The following is a 19265-nucleotide window of genomic DNA, read 5'->3' on the forward strand; positions in this document are numbered from 1 at the left end:
AATCAATGAAATAGACTAAAAAGACAATAGAAAAAAAATTCAATGAAACTAAGAGCTAATTTATTCAAAAGATAAAACTGACAAATCTTTAGCGAGATCCACCAAGAGAGGACTCAAATAAAATCAGAAATGAAAGAGGAGATGCTACAACTGATACCACACAAAGGACCACAAGAGATTACTATGAACAATTACATGCCAACAAATTTGACAAACCAGAAGAAATGGATAAACTCCTAGAAACATACAACCTATCAAGACTGAATCATAAAGAAATAGAAAATCTGAACAGACAGGTCAAGTAAGGAGATTGAATCAGTAACCAAAAACCTACCAACAAACAAAAGTCCAGACACAGATGGCTTCACTGGTGAAGTCTACCAAACATTAAAAGAATTAATACCAATCCTTCTCAAATCCTTCCAAAAAACAGAAGAAGAGGGAACTCATTTTTAAAAGGCCAGCATTACCCTGACACCAAAACCAGAGAAGAACACCATAAGAAAAGAAAATTACAGGCCAATATCCCTGATGAATATAGATGCCAAAATACTCAACAGAATTAGAAAACAAACTCAACAATACATTAAAAGGATCATATACCATGATCAAGTGGGATTTATTCCAGTGATGCCAGGATGGTTGAACATATGCAAAAATTCAATGTAATACACCACATTAACGAAATGAAGGATAAAAATCATATGATCATCTCAATAAATGCAGAAAAAGCATCTGACAAAATTCAACATCCATTCAAGATAACTCTCAACAAACTGGGTATAGAGGAAACATACTTCAACATAGTAAAGGCCATATATGACAAGTCCACAGCTAACATTATACTGAAAAGCTGAAAGCCTTCTCTCTGAGATTAGGAACTCTTGCCAACACGGTATTGGAAGTCCTAGCCACAGCAATTAGGCAAGAAAAAAAAAGATATTTAAATCAGAAAGTAAGAAGTAAAATGGTCTCTTTTTGCAGATGACATAATACTATATGTAGAAAACCTTAAAGACTCCAACAAAAAACTTTTAGAACTAATAATGATTTCAGTAAAGTCACAGAATACACAATCAATATACAGAAATCTGTACCATTTCTATACACTAATAATGGACTGTCAGAAAGAGAAAGAAAACAATCTCATTTACAATTGCATCAAAGAATAAAATACCTAGGAATAAATTTAACCAAGGAAATGAAAGACCTGTACACTAAAAACTATAGGACACTGATGAAAGAAACTGAAGAAGACATAAATAAATGGAAAGATATTCTGTGCTCATGGACTGGAAGAATTAGTACTGTTAATAAACTGCCCATACTACCCTAGGCAATCTACAGATCCAATGCAAGCCCTATCAAAATTCCAATGGCATTTTTCACAGAAATAGAACAATCCTAAAATTTGTATGAAACCACAAAAGACTCTGAAGAGCCAAAGCAATCTTCAGAAAGAAGAACAAAGCTGGAAGCATCACACGCCCTGATTTCAAACCATATTACAAAGCTATAGTAATCAAAACAGTATAGTACTGGCATAAAACAGTCACACAGGTCAATGGAACAAAATAGAGAGCCCAGAAATAAACGTATACATATATGGTCAACTAATTTATGACAAAAAGAGCCAAGAACATACAATGCAGAAAGGATAGTCTATTCAATAAAGTGTTGGGAAAACTGGACCACTATCTTATACCACATACAAAAATTAACTCAAAATGGGTTAATGACTTAAATATAAGACCTGAAACCATAAAGCCCCTAGAAAAAAACATGGGCAGCAAGTTCTGTGACACCAGTCTTGGTGATGAGTTTTTGGATCTGACACCAAAAGCAAAGGTTACAAAAGCAAAAAACAAAGAAGTGGGACTACATCAAACTAAAAACCTTCTGCATAGCAAAGGAAACCATCAACAAAGTAAAAAGGTAATCTACTGAATGGGAGAAAATATTTGCAAATTGTACATCTGATAAGAGGTTAATATCCAAAATATACCAAAAAACTCATACAACTCAAAAGCAAAAACAGTTTGATTAAAAAGTAGGTTGAAGATATGAACAGACATTTTACCAAAGACGACAGAAAGATGGTCACCAGGTACATGAAAAGATGCTCAACATCATTAAACAACAGGAAAATGCAAATCAAAACCACGGTGAGATATCACCACACACCTGTCAGAATGGCTATTATCAAAAAGACAAGAAACAACAGGTGATGGCAAGGATGTGGCGAAAAAGGAACCTTTGTGTGCTGTTGGTGGGAATTTATATTGGTGTGGCCACTATGGAAAACAGTACAGAGGTTCCTCAAAAAATTAAAAATAGAACTACCATACCATCCAGTGATTCTACTTCTGGGTATTTCTTTGAAGAAGAAACTACTAACTCAAAAAGATATATGCACGCCCATGTTCACTGCAACATTATTTACAATAGCCATGATATGGAAACAATTTAAGTGTCTACTGATGGATAAAGAAAATGTAGTACACACACAGTAAAACTATTCAGCCATAAAAAAGAATAAAATCTTGCTATTTGCAACAACATGGATCAACCTGGAGGGCATTATGCTATGCTAAGGGAAGTAAGTCACACAGAGAAAGACGAATACTCATGTGTGTGTGGTGGTGGGGCAGAGGACAAACAGAAAAACGAGCTCACAGATACAGAGAACAGATTATTGGTTGCCAGAGGTGGAAGTGAGGAGGTAGGGAGGAAATGAAATGGGTGAAGAGGGTCAAAAGGTACATACTTCCTGTTATAAAATAAAAAAGTCACGGAGATATAATGTACAGCATGGTGACTATAGTTAATAATACTGTATTGCATATTTCAAAGTTGCTAACAGAATAATTCTTAAAAGTCATCAACAAGAAAAAGATTTTGTAACTCTGTATGGTGACACATGGTAACTGGGCTTATTGTGGTGATCAGTTGCAATATATATACATATACACACATATCAAGTCATTCTCCTGTATACCTGAAATGAATATATCAATAATGTACCTCAATTTTTTAAAAAAAAGGTTTTAAATGTTAATTTTCCATATCTGTACTCACCTCATTGCAGAACCATAACAAACAGTACATGGACTGGCAATATTCTGCAGAGCTCACTTAGAAACACTCATCTAGGTCACTAAGAGCTATGTTACCAGTCCTTGGCCTCTTCTCAGTTTTATACACCCAGAAGGATAGGACCTTGAAACCTTCTCTATATCTGACGCATATAACACCTGCCCCAAACTGAGCCAATTATGATCTCTTTCCCGGTAACAAAAACTGGAATTTAGAGACACTGGTTATCTCTGAGGTTTGCTTAAAATGAGGAGAGTGAACTTAGAAGCTATGGGTCAACAATGTTTGTCCATGTGTACACCAAATAAAGCTGGTCTTCAAAAGTCAAAAGACAAAGGAACGCAATGAAGACCATATGGCTGAGTCCCAGCTGCACTTGATTTCCATGTAAGGCAGAATGACATCCTTTGATTAAATTCTCTCCTTTTTTTTTTTTTTGCTTTAGCTTGTTTAAGTGGGTTTCAGTTACCTGCAGCCAGAAGAATCTTGACGAAGACATTCACATGGAGCTATCAGGAGAGATTTTGCTCTGAATTGGCAAACACATATATAAGGAAGATGGCAGGCAAAGCATGTGCACCAGCCAGACACAAGGCTACCAGGAGTCCTGGGCTCTGGTCCTTGCTCTGCCAGGGGTTCTCAATATGACTCGGCCAATTAATCGCTTCATTATTCTGGTCCAGTTTCCTCATATATCCAAGATGAAGGTTTCCAACAGGACTCAATAAAATGACTAACATGTCCAATGCTAACAAACCAGGCACTTTCTCGAAACAAAGCTGTACAAGTAAACTAAATCATGGTTAGAATTCTATCAACTGAATATGGTAATCATAAAATAAGAAACCACCAAAGCCAAAAACCCAAGAGTCATCCTCAAAACTCTCCCATCTAGTGAGAAACTGAGTCCTACCCCTTCTACCCTTAATCACTGCCGCCATGTTTTCCCCAGTCCTTGTCATCTCTTAGCAGGACTATTCTAGTAACTTCCTAGTTGAACTCCCTTAGTCCATCTTCCACTGCTCCCAAAGTGAACACTGAAATCAGTCAAGTTATTCCCCTACGGGGGAGTAGCTCCACTGAGAATTTTCATTGCCTTTCACATGCTGAGTATCTACTTATTTGACCTCAGCTCAGTGCCAATTCTGAGACCTGTGATGGTATCTCTATTTCAGAGTTAGAGTGCTTCATTCCTCTTCTAAATTTTCAGACACAACTACAAGTAGGGTGACAACTACTGCTGCAGATGTAAACACAAAATGCTATGTTGTGGTAGCTAGGCTCTAAAGCCAGCCCCCAGTGAACCACACACCCAGTATCCACACCCTTGTATAAAACCACCCCATGGTGAACGTGGCCTGACTTCTGTGACTCACTTCAACCAAGATAATGTGACAGAAGCAATGTTGTCAGTTTCCAAGCTCTGCCTCAAGAAGGCTGCTTGGGCACTTCTGGTAGCCTTGGGCAGCCATGGAAGAAGTCCACACACCTTGCTAAGGAAATCATGTGGAGATGTCACATGGGGGAATAGGGGCCCTGAAATGTCCTGAGGCTTTATGGAGAGGGAGCCCCAGCTGTCCCGATGCCCCAGGTAAGCCCACCTTTCAACCTTCCCCTCCAAGGTGCCAAGGGGCTATTCTGGATGTTATGGGGCCCCAGATGACGGCTGCCTCAGCTGACATCATGTGGAACAACAGAACCCCCAAACAGCCCAATCAATCCAAAGAACTGTGAGAATTAATAAAATGATTGTCATTTTAAGGCACTAAGTTTTGGGGTGATTTGCTACACAGACAACAAACATCTATTTCCGACCTACTCTCTCCTTCAAAGCAGGAAGTGTGTTACATACCTCTAGGGCCCCAGTACCTAAGCACAAGAACTGGCATAAAACCAGGCCTTATAATTTGTAAATAAATTAATCTGATAGAAAAACAAGTTATTTGAAAAATACCATGTGACCGATAAAATCTTTTAAAACCTTGTACTGAGTTGAATAGCGTCTTCCAAAAATTCATGTCCACCCAGAATGTGACCTTGAAATGCGTCATACTGGGTTAAATCCAATGACTGGTGTCCTTATAAAAAGGCCAAGTGAAAAAGAAAAAAAAAGGCCACGTGACAACAGAAGCAGAAATTGGAGTGACACGGCTACAAGCCAAGAAACGCTAAAGGGCTACCAGAAGCTGGGAAGAAGGCAAGGAAGAATTCTCCCCTAGAACCTTCAGAAGGAGCCCTGCTGACACCCTCATTTTGGATTTCTGGCCTCCAGAACCATAAGAGAACAGATTTCTCTTGTTTTAAGCCACGCAGTTTGTGGTAATTTTGTTACCTCAGTTACAGAAAACCGATACAAACCTGGAGCCCTGGAGTGGGCAAATCTAACAGGCTCCCTGGTGGCTGACTGATAGGCTGAAAACCACTGACAGGAATCATCCCCTGTTCCTCTCATTATAATTTAATGATTTTATAGTAATTTAATTATGACACTTGCACTTTATGTTCACAAAGCATCCCACAAATGAATCTTGTTAGTTTTCCCCCAAAGAATTAGCAAACAGAATTACAGTTTTTCAGGTTATATACAGGTGAAAACCAAATATGTTAGTTTAACTGATTTGCCTGTGTGACTGGCCTGGAAATGCAACTTTAATTCCCGCCCTTTGGATCCCAGGAGGCATTTAAACTGAAGTTCTGCCTCAGGCCTTCTCAGCTGTTCCCCAGACGCTCCAAAGCCCCCCTCCCTCCCAGCTCCCCTGCCCCCAGCACCCGCAGTGGGCCCTGGCTCCGCCTCCTCCCCTAGACAGCGCTGTGGGCACCCGCCCCGCCCCTACCTGGGGCAGGATGACTTTCTTCAGCTGCTCCTGGGTGAAGTGCCCCACGTAGGCCTCCAGGTGAGACAGCAGCACCGTCCGCACGTGCTCCTCGTGCACCTCAAACAGCCGCAGCAGCACGGGGATCACCCGCGCCTGGAACAGGGCTGGCGAGAGCAGGCGAGGGGCTCCTCCCCTCGCACCGTCTTCTCCCCAGGTCAGACGAAAGAACAACGCGTCACTTCGGTGAAAGGAGCACGAAGCCCAGCGCAGAAACTGAGCCCAGAACTTCACACACGTTCTAAATGCTCTTCTAAATTCCCAAACCAAAGGGAAGTGCTTCTTTTGACCCCAAATTACTCAAGGCTTAACTGTCTTAATCACACTCCACCTTGTAGAAGTGTTTCTGAAATACTCTATCATACTTAATGTACTATTTACAAAGAAACCTTATGTTCTAATAGAATCCTGAGTCGACAGCTCTTTATATACTTACATCTAATCAATGAGGAATTTCATATACTAGATTCAACGGATATGATTGTTGCAATTTCATCCGCAAAGCCAGGAAGTGTGTTAAATGCTACAACAAGAGTTGGCGCTGACGGTCCTCTCCTTCCTAGTAGTTATGGTAGGTTATTCAACAGAGACATGCATCAGAATCATTTGGGGACCTTTCAAAATACATATTTACCCATCCTTGCTCTGTCCCAGAACCAGTGGATCAGGCACAGGCAAATTTTTAAAAAGCTCCCCAGGTGATTCAGATTACCATGAAATTATCTTGCACTGCTCAAATATGGACTAATAACTCCCAAACTCCGTAATTACCAATAATACTTTGAAAAAAAATTCACCTTTTTTGGGGCCAAGGAGGTAGGGAAGAAAACTCTTAACAGCTACTGGCTCTGCAAACACCAACTGATTAAGCAGAAGAGGCACCAGCCGTGAAGCTATTAATTCCTCTGACAGGCAGCTGACTCTGTCCAGGAGGAACCTGAGGGCAAAGAAGGAAAGCCTGGGAAACTGGCTGTGACACTGTATCAACTCACTTGTACAGTTTAGACACATGCAGCTTTATTCCACTTCCATCAAAGTGATGAATCTGAAATGTAGCTAGAGAAACTGTAGCTAGGTCAGTCCCCAGGTATTTAAGAAAAACAAAGAAGGTGTGAGGCAAGGCCAGATAGTCAGTACATACACAACCTCCAATCCAAGCTAGGAAAATTTTTTCAAGAAATGGCCCCTCATTAATAGCAAGAGTGTCTTCTCTCCCCGCTAATAAGCCAGAGGCTTTCTGGTCAATAAAAGGTACTTTCTCAAGTTTAAAAGACGTAGCATATTACATTATCTAAAGTTTCCACGGTAAACAAAATACTAACTTTTGTTACTCATTAAAACAAGCTATGTACAAGCACTTAGTTAGGAAATACACAGATATCAGGTGTTGGCAGTAGTAAAACGCCACTATACAATCACCCTGAGCAGGTAATCCTGCCTCCTCCTTAATTGGGAAACAGGCCCCACCATGCTTTATCTCCTGCAAGCCCCTCAGCCACTATCGACAAACCGGTCCACACCCAAACTCACTCCCAGCTCCTTTTCAGGTTCCATGGATGCGAGGGCTTCCTCTTATTGAAGGTCACCCCCACTGAGCCACTGCCCCAACACCCCCTTCTCCCCCAGGGCCATGCACCGACAGCCCCCCAACAAAACTGCATCTTCAACTCCTCCCTCACTCCCCCACCAGCTCCGTCCCATCAGCCTACAAACATGCTCCCCTGTCTCTTCCAGCCTTAAAAACATCCTTCCTAAAAAGAAAAAAAAAATCCTTCCTTGACTCCATTGGCAATTCTTTAGCAATTCTATGTTCCTCTTCTCCGAGCTTTTCAGGAGATTTTACCCAAAGTCCACTTTCTCACCTTCCACCCACTTCTCAATTCACTGCAGTTTGATTCGCTCTGCTGAAACAGCTCTAAGACAAGGTCATCAGTGCTCTCCTGACTGCTAAGTGAACAGGTATCTGTTGACTGCTCCTATCTTTCTGAAATTTTCTACTCCTTTGGAATACCAGCCTCCTGGCTGTCTCTCAATCTCCTCCAACCACTGCTTCTGTCTCATTCATCAGCCACTCCCTCCCCACTGGCCCCCTTACAAGGTTGTGTGCCCCAGGGTTACATTTGGGCCACTGTACTTTTCATGCTACCCACCTTCTATGGGGCAATGTCACCAACTACAGGCTGATGAAGCCTCACATTCGCCTCTAGCTCATCAGCTTAAGACCTCTCTCCTGAGCTTCTGACCCATCTGCCCAAATGCCCACGTACATCTCTACCTGAAGTCCCACAGACACTTCAAACACACACACTGAATGCCAAATTCTTCATTTTCTCTGCATGTAGGTTCTCTCCTCCAGTATTCTCTAACTCTTTTGGTGATAATCACTAAGGCTTGTCAGTCTGTTTTAGTATTTCTTATCTGTGTCTTCTTCACTGTACCATCACTGCCCTTACATGAGGCCTCACATTTACTACCTGGCCTACTGCAGTCTACCAACCGATCCAAGTCTTATGTGAAATAAACCTGTGCCCTCCATAGAAAACAGAGCGATCCACCCAAGGGGAAACAGCCATCTCACAGCCCGTTTTCACTCCTTTGATGGTTTCAAGGCCTGAAGTCCACTGCTTACCAACAGTGTCAATACTCCTAAGTGCCACGTCCGAGGGTGCCCACCCCTTACCCTCCAGCAGGACCCAAGCGCTCATCATTCCTCGCACAAGACATACTGTGTCTTGCCTCTGTGTGCCGGTTCATGCTGCTCCTCTGCCTAGAATACCTCTTCTCTAACCTCCTTCCCCCCCGTCCTCTGTTGTTTTCAGGACGACCCCCTCAAGCTCCATCACTGTTTAAGGGTTATCAGTCTGTATCTGTTTCCCTCACCAGAACTATCCATCCCAGGGCCTAGAAAAGAGCCTGACGTATAGGAAATGTCACTAAACTTTAAGAAAACAAATGTCTGACTCATCCTCTCTAGGACACCTGAAGTGATTACATGGTCTTAACCCAAGTTACTGAATTTTAAGGCCTGAATTTTCTAAACTTACTTGAAAAATTCAGCTTTTTCCTCTTCACTCTTCAATGTTAAACTTTTCAAGAAATTCACAACTTCCAGAAAATCATTCCTAAATGCCAAAAAAAAAAAAAGATGCAGGACAACAGATTAAAGATGGCGTTGTCAAATATTGAAGCAATAACCGCAGACCACACCACAATAACATTCAACAAAGAATCATTCCCCTGTGCCACTTGGAAGATTCTATTATAACTAAGTAGCTTATAAGACAAATACTATGGAACAAGTCCACAGGGAATTTAATATTTTAAGAATATCAAAGAGATCTGTCAAGAGGATACAGGCTTAACCACACACACATGTGCATACACAAACGCTAACAAACACTGTGGTTTTAATCATCACCATAATCATCCAAATGTTTTGTTGTAACAGGATGTGGTTACATGAACTATCCTGGGAGAAATGGTATTACCATTACAAAATAGTTGCTAATTCTCAAGTCTCCTTTGGTGAAAACTATTAAAGAGGGTTGGGGAAAGAGGAATTTCTGGTATAAGTCACAGGAATCTTCTCGGTTCTCCCATTGTAGTTGTCTGGTCACTTTTGCAGCCAGGCAGGGAAGACGGTGAGAGGAGTGGTCAGTTTCCTGCAGGGTCTCCAGAGAGCCCCGCGGCCACTCAGCTCCAAGCCAACGTCGCCCCTGGAAAGGAGGCTTCAGCAGCAGCCTGCAGCCCCCGCCAGGAGAGCTGACCTCCTGGGTCTCCACTCCTCACATCGACACCTGTTTCCCTCTGGCTCAGCGGCAGAGAAAAAGCACAAAGCCTTAACTGAAGTGCAATCAGGTTGGCTTGGCTGCCTCAGCGGGAGCTGCTGGCCCTCCTCCTCCTGCCGCCGCCTCTGGCTGGGCTTTCCCCTCTCGTGTAACAATCAGATTTGGGGGACAGGGCGCCGGTGTGTGGTTTTGGCTTCCCTCTCCCATCTCTGTTTAACACATAATTCTTACTAAAGAACTCTTATCACACACGGTAGTGAGAGCATCTATTTACTATAAAGGATTCTGCTTTGTAGAGATTCTATACCAAGATAAAGTATCACTATGAATCACCCAAAAAGACATGGAAAAACCTTGGTTAAAAGACTCATAATGGGAAAGGTCTGAACAGTTTCCCTGGAGCATAAGTGACAAAACCCTTGTAACTACAAGGAAAATACCCCCTCTGCCTTGTTTAATAATATACACCCCCATCCTTAGAGGTAACTGTCCCCCTCCAGGGATAATATTAGCTTTCCCTTCACTCTGGTTTCTCTCAGGCTTTCTGACTGCAAACACATAGGATTTTTCGTTTCACAACTGACATAAAACTGATTTTGCTAATAAAAGTCACGAATGTGGAGTTAACCTGTGCAGAAGATCTGCAGTCATGGAAATTAAAAAATAAAGGACACATAATTAAAACTAACCTGGAAGAGGTTCAAAAACATCTGAATCCAGCGACAGTATTAACAGCTACACTGTGCCCTCCCACTAAATTGACTTCTTTGCTCTTCCATCACGTATCACTAAACAAAGAAAACAATCTTCCGCCTGAAGAAAAATAAGCTCATTTCCACACCCCCACCCGAGTAAAATTCAACAATAACAGACTCCTATCACAATGGCAGCAAAAAGGAGAGGCCATGTTTATTAAGTTCCTCAATTAACTTCCAACTGTAAATCACTGGACATAGCCTAGCTTCTTCACATTCAGAAGCCCTAAGTAATCCAGCTATAATTTCTAGACCCAGGCCTCCATGACAATTAAGGAGTTCGAAAACTTCCTATCTGTGATAGGAAGCTGAGAGGCAACCCAATTTCTCCCTCTATTTTCCCATGTGGACATGATTCACTCTCTTCTAATAAAGAAGGACAACAACAGCAGCAAAAGGACCGCAGCATTTGGTCCTCCAACACCCACCACTGGAGCAAAACCCACAAGAGAGCAGGCGGGCATCAGTGGGGAGCAGCCAGCGTGTCACACCAGGCGCCCTCACCTGAAGAAGTCATGGGACAGGAGGGTGCAGAGCGCTGGCCGACAGTTTGGAATGGGATTCAGCAAAGTTGAGTGCAAGGTCTGTTGAAAGCTGGAGAGAACATCCGCTGAAACTGAAATCCAGAGCGACAGTTAGTTTCCAATGCCGTCTCCCTCTTTTCAGGACCTCTATAGCTGGAGACTGACGAGAGCAAAAACCAACCTGTAAAAGCCCAAACAAACAAAGCCCTGGCTGTTGCTGAACAGCTTCCTGCTTTCCTGAAGCCAAGCTCCTTGACAGGTGTAGAAAATTGTCCTGACAACACATCCAAGCCCGTGCTCACATGCCTCCCCTTGGAAGCCCTCTCATTTCCTGACTGTCAGTTTAACTCAGCTCAGGCCCAGAGGAGGAGGTTTAATAAGCGGCAGGTTTGAGGGCCTTTTCAACCAAGTCTCCTCACCCACAGAACACAGGAAGTTATCTGAATGACTATATTTTCAATTCTCTCGGGGGTGGTACATAATTGCCTCCATTCTAGACACAGTGAAGAAAAGTGAGTCCATCATCCACCAAGAATGCCTTAGGGTTTAATTCTCAAGTGTTTAGGCTGGGACAACTCAGAGCTGACAGCTGAATGGTGCTTGTGACTGCAGAGCACTGCGTGAACCGGGAAGAAGAAACTGCGTTAGAGCTGCAGCAATGTGAGATATAGGCCAGTAAGGGGCCTAATGAGACATGGACCCCAGTACACTTAAAGGGTGGACGACTGAAGGCCTGGAGTGGCTGGAGGAGAGTGTAGCAGGCTGCCAGAGAGCTCAGAAGAGACCTATGTGTTCAGTGGCCTGGGCTTTGAGGGCCAACAAAAGAAAAAAGTAATGAGTAAATGAAATCACAAAGAAAAAAAACCAAAAGGACTTTGAAAAAAAGATAAAGAAACGTTAATCTTGATTTAGAAATTAAGAAAAAACTTTGAATCTTACTCTATTCTTCAGATCATTACATATACATCAATAACAGCATTCACTTACTTATTGGCTGGCTTGATAAAGAATCGTCTTTAGACCATAAATACCAATACCAATTAATAAGATAATAACATATGATATTCATAGCCATAGTTCAAAGTGCTTCCTACTTAGAACTTTTTTTTTTTTTTTTTTTCCTGCGGTACGCGGGCCTCTCCCGTTGCGGAGCACAGGCTCCGGACGCGCAGGCTCAGCGGCCATGGCTCACGGGCCCAGCCGCTCCGTGGCACGTGGGATCTTCCCGGACCGGGGCACAAACCCGTGTCCCCCGCATCGGCAGGCGGACTGTCAACCACTGCACCACCAGGGAAGCCCTAAAATTCTTTTAACTATGCAAAGTAAAGAAACCCGAAGCTTCTTCCCTCCCTGCTATTAGGATCTGCCCTAAACAACTTTCTTGGTAAGCAACTGCTCCTTACTATGATCAAAGACTGCAGTTCTCTGAATACACAGAAAACAAGCCATGGATGATTTTCCTACTTATTCTGTGGATGCAGCAGCATAACTCCAACTCACCCTGTTCACTTAAGATTGTGAGCAAACTTTCCACCAATGTCCCAAAAGAATAGGCATCCCGGGCATGTCCGTGTGACTCTGGCAGAGTTGTGAATTCTGGAAGCTAAAAGCAGTAAAGACCGTTAAAACCAGAGGATCTGCTTTCCAAACCATTTCTACTTTTCTCTGAAGCACTTTCTCCCATTTTTGCATTCATTATACTCAAAGCTAACTACATATTACCACACACTAATTTATAGGCTCTTAAAACTATTAGTGAATAGAATTTATCAGATACTAATAATATCAAACAAGGGCAAAAAGAAAAAAGATCAGAATATATGTCTGTGGCTTTCAAAAATATTTTTGACTGCAAACCAGAGAAAAAAAATTATCATAATTATCATTATCAACATATGCACATACATGTATAAATACATATCAGAAACAAAATTTTCATAAGACAGTACTCAGCTTTACTACCCAACACGTCCAATGATATTTTCTACTTTATTCCTTTTTTTTTCTCCCTTAAAATGCTGGTCAGGACCCCTAAATTGATTCAAAACCCACAAATCATCAGTTTGAAAAACACCACTATATATACATAGTACTGATTTGAATAGACCTGAGTTATTTCAAGTCTTAGGTTTATACTTAAGCTTATAGTTGGGTTTGTATTTCCTGTAAAGCACACTAAATATGTCTTTGGGGGTCAATGTCTATAGTGGTTAAGAACAAATTTAGAGAAAGCAGCTGCTTTTGAATTTACTGGTAAATATACTCTTTCTTTACCACCACCATAATATTAATAATTGCCCTTCCTTACATCTTGGAATCCCAACTAATGGCCAGATAGGCAGATGACTGGTTGGGTGAAGCACAGAAAAGGGCCAGGGTCTTGCTTCCTCAGCTCTCATGGCTTCCAATAATGTACAAAGACTTACCATGAAATAGCTATGAAGCGCCAACCCTGCTCACACTGAGGTACCTCTTATCTTTAAGCACTATCACGGGTGTCTATATGACCAAAAAATGTAAGCTGAGTGTCAAGAAAAAGGCTTTCTGCTGTGATGATACAGTAAGTCTTAGAAGCCTTCAAGGCCAGAGGAATTATGAGGCATCTATAACTTAGCAAAGAAAGAGGTGGGCAGAGGAAAGGTTTTTTTAAAGTTTCATACTCAGTTACACAAAGAAGCCTTCATTACATCTGAAGCGTATCCTCTTACCATCTCTTCAGGAGGGATAGATGCTGGGTCTCTTACTGACTGAATACTCCTCAGAAACTAGACAGAGAAATAAATTAAGGAAAGTAATTCAAGCATATGTTTGGTGAACTGATCTCTTACATTAAGTTACAAAAGCAAAGAGCAATGGAAACAGCAGCAATGAAACCTTCAAACCAATGCCACACATTAAATGCATAAATTTAAAATCTTGATAACTAAAAAATGTAGATATGGTACCTGGCATGGCGCAAGGCTTAGTGGAAAATAAATTACGAGTTCCCTTTCCTTTCCCCTTCAGCTGGTTTAACAGAAACCCTCTGGTGTTCAGAGGCATCTCTGTAACTGATTTCCTTATAAGGAAATTAGAAATACTTCTTTTTCATCCTGCATAGATATTAACAAATAAAAGACTTCTCCAGCAGAGAACAAATCTATCATTAATCTGCTCACTGAGTCAAGTCAATCATAAGGTTTGCTGTCACATGAGATATATGAGGATCTTATAAACTACAGAGACAAAGCCAACATCCACAGAACAAGTACATTCATTCACTGATTCAAAGACTATTTTTCAAGAGCTTATATGTCCCAAGCACCATTTAGGGCACCAGGAATACAAAATGAATGCAATAAATCCCCGTCCCCAGCCAGGTGCTCACAACCTAGAACTAAACTAAGAACTTCGATAACGTGTGCTGGCTGAGTGCCATGGAAGCCTAGGAGGGAACTACTCTTGTTGGGTAGGGAACGCCTGGGGGAGGGCTTCACAAAGAGGAGACTTAGCCAGATCTAGACTTCAGCTAGGCGTCAGCCGGATCTTACATCCTGCAGAGAACCCAGGGGAAGAAAGGCATCCCAGCAACAGAATGGCACACAAAGAAAGAAGAGGGTGAAAGAGGACCACCCATGAGAACACAGCTGAGATGCGTGCAACAGGATGCAACCGGAGTGTAGCTCAATAACTGAGAGGTATACGGAGCTAAAGGTAGGCTGGGGAGGAGACTGTGAAGGGCCTTGTATGCCACGGTAAAGAATCTGGGACGAACCCCACAGGAAGAATTACGTCCTAGTATACTAACTAGATGTAAGCTGACTTCTGAGAAGAAAGCGATCAACAGGGGCAGAAATAAAAAAGGAATGTCTTCGTGGTGGAAGGAGCATTTGAATTGAGCCAGAGCCCCTGAAGGTGCACATGCAACAAGGCCCCCATGTAGAAGCTGCACACAAGGGAACATGGGAAATTAGGCCGAGCCAGGAAGTCGGGGAGCCACCTCATCAGTAAGTCGGGGAGCCACCCTGTCAATAGGGAAATTATGACGGGAGTGGTATTTCTGTTTTAAAAAGAGTTAAGTCTAGTGGCAACATGCAAAATGGTGAAAACAGGAAACAAAACAGAGAAGAGCAAGGTTGCTCAACCCAGGAGGGAAATACGTAGATCTCTGTCAGACAAAGTTACTGTTCAAGAAGTACCACAGGCAGCAACAACACAGCGCGGCACTAGGAGCAGCTGCGATGCACAGCTCTTAAGACGTGGTGTATGACTCTGGACAACTTGAACAACTGTTCAGTGAACATTTCTAATGTACCTAATATGTGCCAGGCACTATTCTAGGTGGATATATAAAGATAAGTATACGAGACTATCACCCTCAAGAAGCTCAACCACTGGTGAAGAAGACAGACACATGAAGGTAATTTCAATATTAAACATTCAGTGGGAAAATTAAGTACAGGCTACTACAGGAGCACAGAGGATGGGCATTTAATTAAAAATTTGCCCAAGCCACTCGACCTCTTTCAGTCTGATTCCTCAAGTATAGAATAAGGCGAAAAGAATAAATGACTCCTAGTCTCCCCCTGGAGAGTAAAATCCCACAATTCTATGGATATGAGTATTGACAAAAAAGTCAAGTCTCTGAATCTGAGACCACACTAACATTGAAGGGAAGTCCCTAGGGGAGAACCACACACCAAAATGCTATCAAATTCTGAATAACAAAGAGGGCCTGTCACCTGGCTTACCTCTGGTGTGGCCTGAGGAACTTTACAGACTGTTTCCATTCCTCCCAGCTTCCAGTGCCCATCTTCACTCACAAACACAGATGATAAACAGACATTGTTGTGTGTGAGGTGTCCCTGGAAAAAAAGAACAGGAAGAAGATTGCCACTCCAATTTTCTGAGTAGAAGTTTTAAAAAACTAAGTACTCATTACAAAAAAAAAAAAAAAAAAATTATGGCAAGTCTTCCTACTTGTGGCATAATAAACAGAACTACAACTTTAAGGAATGACAAATTGAATGAGGCTGCTTAAACATTATGAGGTTAGAAAAAAGGGAAAAAACACAATAGAAAGGCTTATCTCCCCCTGCCTGGTGAGGCAGGTTAATAAAGACGTAAAAGCCACTGCAGGGATATTACACAACCCCATCTCCATGGGAGTCAGGAGATACAAGTGTCCTTAAACATAAATTTGCAAGTCTTTTTAACCTACATTGTATGCTTCAAATGCCTTTAAAGGTACGATTTATCTTTGCTCCCATAGGTTACTGTATTAATTTTCTCCTCTAAATTCTTTCTCACCTACATTCTATCATGAACCCAGATCCACTTCACCTGAAATCTTGTCAGGAGGCATTAAAAAAATTCTGCCCGAAGAAGAGGAAAATGGAATGACAAGGACCACCAGAAATATCCCACAGACCACAGAAGAGCCAAATTTAAAACTATAAAAAATAGTACAGTCAAATAAATGAGAGGGAAGAAGAAAAAGAGAACAGGGTTGAAGTATGTTTTTCTCCAAACCAGAAATTATTCCAGTAGATAAGTGCATTTTAAATATTCTACCCACCAGATCAAATATGTACACATTTTTATATAAAACACTCCAAGTTATATATTTTTTAAAGGAAAGCTTAAAATAGTATGCATGTGTCTTTCCGCTTGGGAAAAAGCCAAGGAGAATAAGCACAGAGATGTCTGCTTTATACACACAAGAAATATCTCTGGACTAACACACTGATCATCATGGTTGTCGATGGAGAGAAGTAGGGCGCTGGATTCAAGGATGAGGCAGGGACTTGTTTTTCCCTATCTGCACCCTCATACTATTCAAACTTTTTACCACGTTCATGCATTTCTCCAACAAAGAAAATATTCCTCCACAGTGGGTCATTAATAATTCTACTTATGTGAATCTTAGACATACTCTAAGAGATGATAAATCCAAAGTGATATTTGGAGACTCTGTCTCCCAATAACAGAAAATGTTTTAAAAACACATTAAGATGAGTCAAATGCAAGTGCTTCTAACTTGTAACTGGTGTTTTTAAATCTCGGGTGGGGAGGGGGGCTGCCAAAGGCCTTAATACTTCAGAATGTAAATTCCATTAACAAACAGTAGCTCAATAATACTGTTAAGAAATAGACAAGAAGTAAACAAAATACTCTATCCCCTTCATAGCAAACACTGCCACAGTGTTAGGGGCTATCTCTCTTTGGTACCACCTACTTGAATGGAAAGGGGTGTGTAAAACTCTGCCTCTTTCTAAGAAATGCTAATTTCTTTCTTTAAAATCTAAAAAAAAAAAAACTCCTGAAAACAAATAGGAAGGTTGGTCCATCAGCAGCACTGATGTTACTAAACTTTTATCTTGACTTAATAACAAATACCAGCTGTAGCTATTTTTATATAAAGACTTATCCAAAACTAGAGAGAGACTATAGTAAACTGAAATAAAGTTCTACAAATAACTGCCCAGGGACAAAGAACTTGTTGCCTGTTCGACAAACCACTTGTCTGTCTGTAGCATCTTGTATGCTGTTTTCCCTCAGGAAGCCTTCTGATAAGAATAGTAACTTATATGATTTCTACACATACCGTAATTCACCAGCACTACCCCATATATCAGCCTCCTCCCACCACCCCACCCCCGGTCTACATGAAAGCCTGTGAGGCAGACTGTGTCCAGGTTACTTACTCTGTCATGAAGGAAGATAAGAGCCAGCAATATATCATAGATCCCAGCACAGACCTCTGCAGAAGACAATGTTTCCAAAGCCACTTCCAGAGGCTGCACTCGCTCAGTGACAAGATGAATACCATCTACTTCCACAGTGCAAGATAAAAATCTTAGCAAGCAAGGGTGACGAAGTGTCTTCAAGTGCTTTAAAAATATAAACAGAAGAGTTGGTGAAGTTAATGACTCAAAACAAGATTAACTATAGTTTCATTAACATTGTAGTCAAGTCAGAAAATGTATACTTACATTCAAGGTCTTTTCCAGCTTCTTACCTCTCTCACCTACCCCCCAAGTTCCAAAAAAGGCAGAGAAGAATACGTGACTTGTTCTGACAGTATTCACTTTACCAACATTTACATTACTCTACAGAGAATTCCAGTTCCATCATGGGAGGGTAAGCCCCCCAAGAGCCTAGATCTCCAATGATTATTGCTATAAACTCCTAACAAAGTGCCAAAAACAACTACCTAAGAACTCTGAAAAGTAAACAAAAACACGTAGATTACGGAGGGGAGTCACCCATTGGGGGGAGTTTCCTGGTTCAGGGAATGTCCCTTCTCACAGCTGTGCACTGAAGGCAGTCCCCAGGTGCAGAGCAGTGCAGCAAACGTGGCTAAAACTCTGAGAGAAACCTTGCCATCTTTCTGGCCAGGAGTACCAAAGCAGGGCTGAGTATGAGGAAGCTGTCCCAGAGGAGAGAGAGCTAAGGGAGGGAAAAGGAGATGCCCTAGTTATCTGTATACCTACGCAGGTCTCAGACTAACCCCTGAACCAAACACGCATAGGACAGACCCAAACTAGCATGGCAAAGTTTTGAGAAATGAACTAAGGTTTGAACTACCATGCACAGGAAGGCTAGAAGGCGAGTAGTTAAACAAAAAGAAGAAGCTTGAACCCAAGGGGATTGACTGCCTGCAAACAAAAAACATCAATATTCTCCAGAGGACTACAGCAGAACCAAGGTCTACGCGACAGGACATTCGAAATGCCCAGAATGCAATCCAAAGTCACTCAACTGACAAAGAACCATGAAAATGTGAAAAGACAACCAACAAATATCAACCCCAAGATTGACCACCATATAAACCAGAGAGAGAATTATCAGAAAGAATTTGAAGCAGCTACTAAAACAATTCCCCCTAGAGGTAAAGGAAAGAGTTATGAGATAAGTGGTAAGATAGACGTTCTCAGAAGAGATATGAACGTTACATAAAAGAACTAAATGGAAATTTTGGAAATTAAAAATAAAATATTACAAATAAAAACTTCAATGGATGGACTGAAAAACAGAATGATGATGACAGAGGCAAGAGTCAGTAAACCTGAAGATGTTAACCAATCTAAAGAAGAGGAAAAAGTATTAAAAAAAAAAAAAGATCAGAGCTTCAGAAACCTGGGTGACAATAACAAAAAATTTAATGCATATAACTGGAGTTCCAAAAAAGAAAGAAGAGAGAATTGGGGCTAAAAAATATAATGGCTGAAAACTTCCCAAATTTGG

General features: G+C 41.5%; 1 protein-coding gene across 4 annotated transcripts in view; it reads right to left on the reverse strand.

Annotated features, from left to right (window-relative positions):
- The window catches only part of SCYL3 (SCY1 like pseudokinase 3), a 39466-nt gene that overhangs the window by 6837 nt on the left and 13364 nt on the right, over nt 1–19265 (reverse strand). For 2 of the 4 annotated variants that reach the window (XM_032623230.1, XM_032623241.1), the window contains exons 3-10: nt 17723–17908; nt 15767–15880; nt 13745–13801; nt 12537–12639; nt 11017–11128; nt 9014–9091; nt 6767–6906; nt 5931–6115 (exon numbers count right to left, since the gene is read on the reverse strand). In XM_032623230.1, coding sequence (XP_032479121.1) covers nt 5931–6115; nt 6767–6906; nt 9014–9091; nt 11017–11128; nt 12537–12639; nt 13745–13801; nt 15767–15880; nt 17723–17908 — 975 coding nt within the window. Of the gene's footprint in view, nt 1–5930; nt 6119–6766; nt 6907–9013; nt 9092–11016; nt 11129–12536; nt 12640–13744; nt 13802–15766; nt 15881–17722; nt 17909–19265 lie in introns of all 4 variants that reach the window. The other 2 variants (XM_032623223.1, XM_032623214.1) reach the window with 1 other exon arrangement.

This window comes from Phocoena sinus, chromosome 1 (genome assembly GCF_008692025.1).
Source record: "Phocoena sinus isolate mPhoSin1 chromosome 1, mPhoSin1.pri, whole genome shotgun sequence".
Classification (NCBI taxonomy): Eukaryota; Metazoa; Chordata; class Mammalia; order Artiodactyla; family Phocoenidae; genus Phocoena; species Phocoena sinus.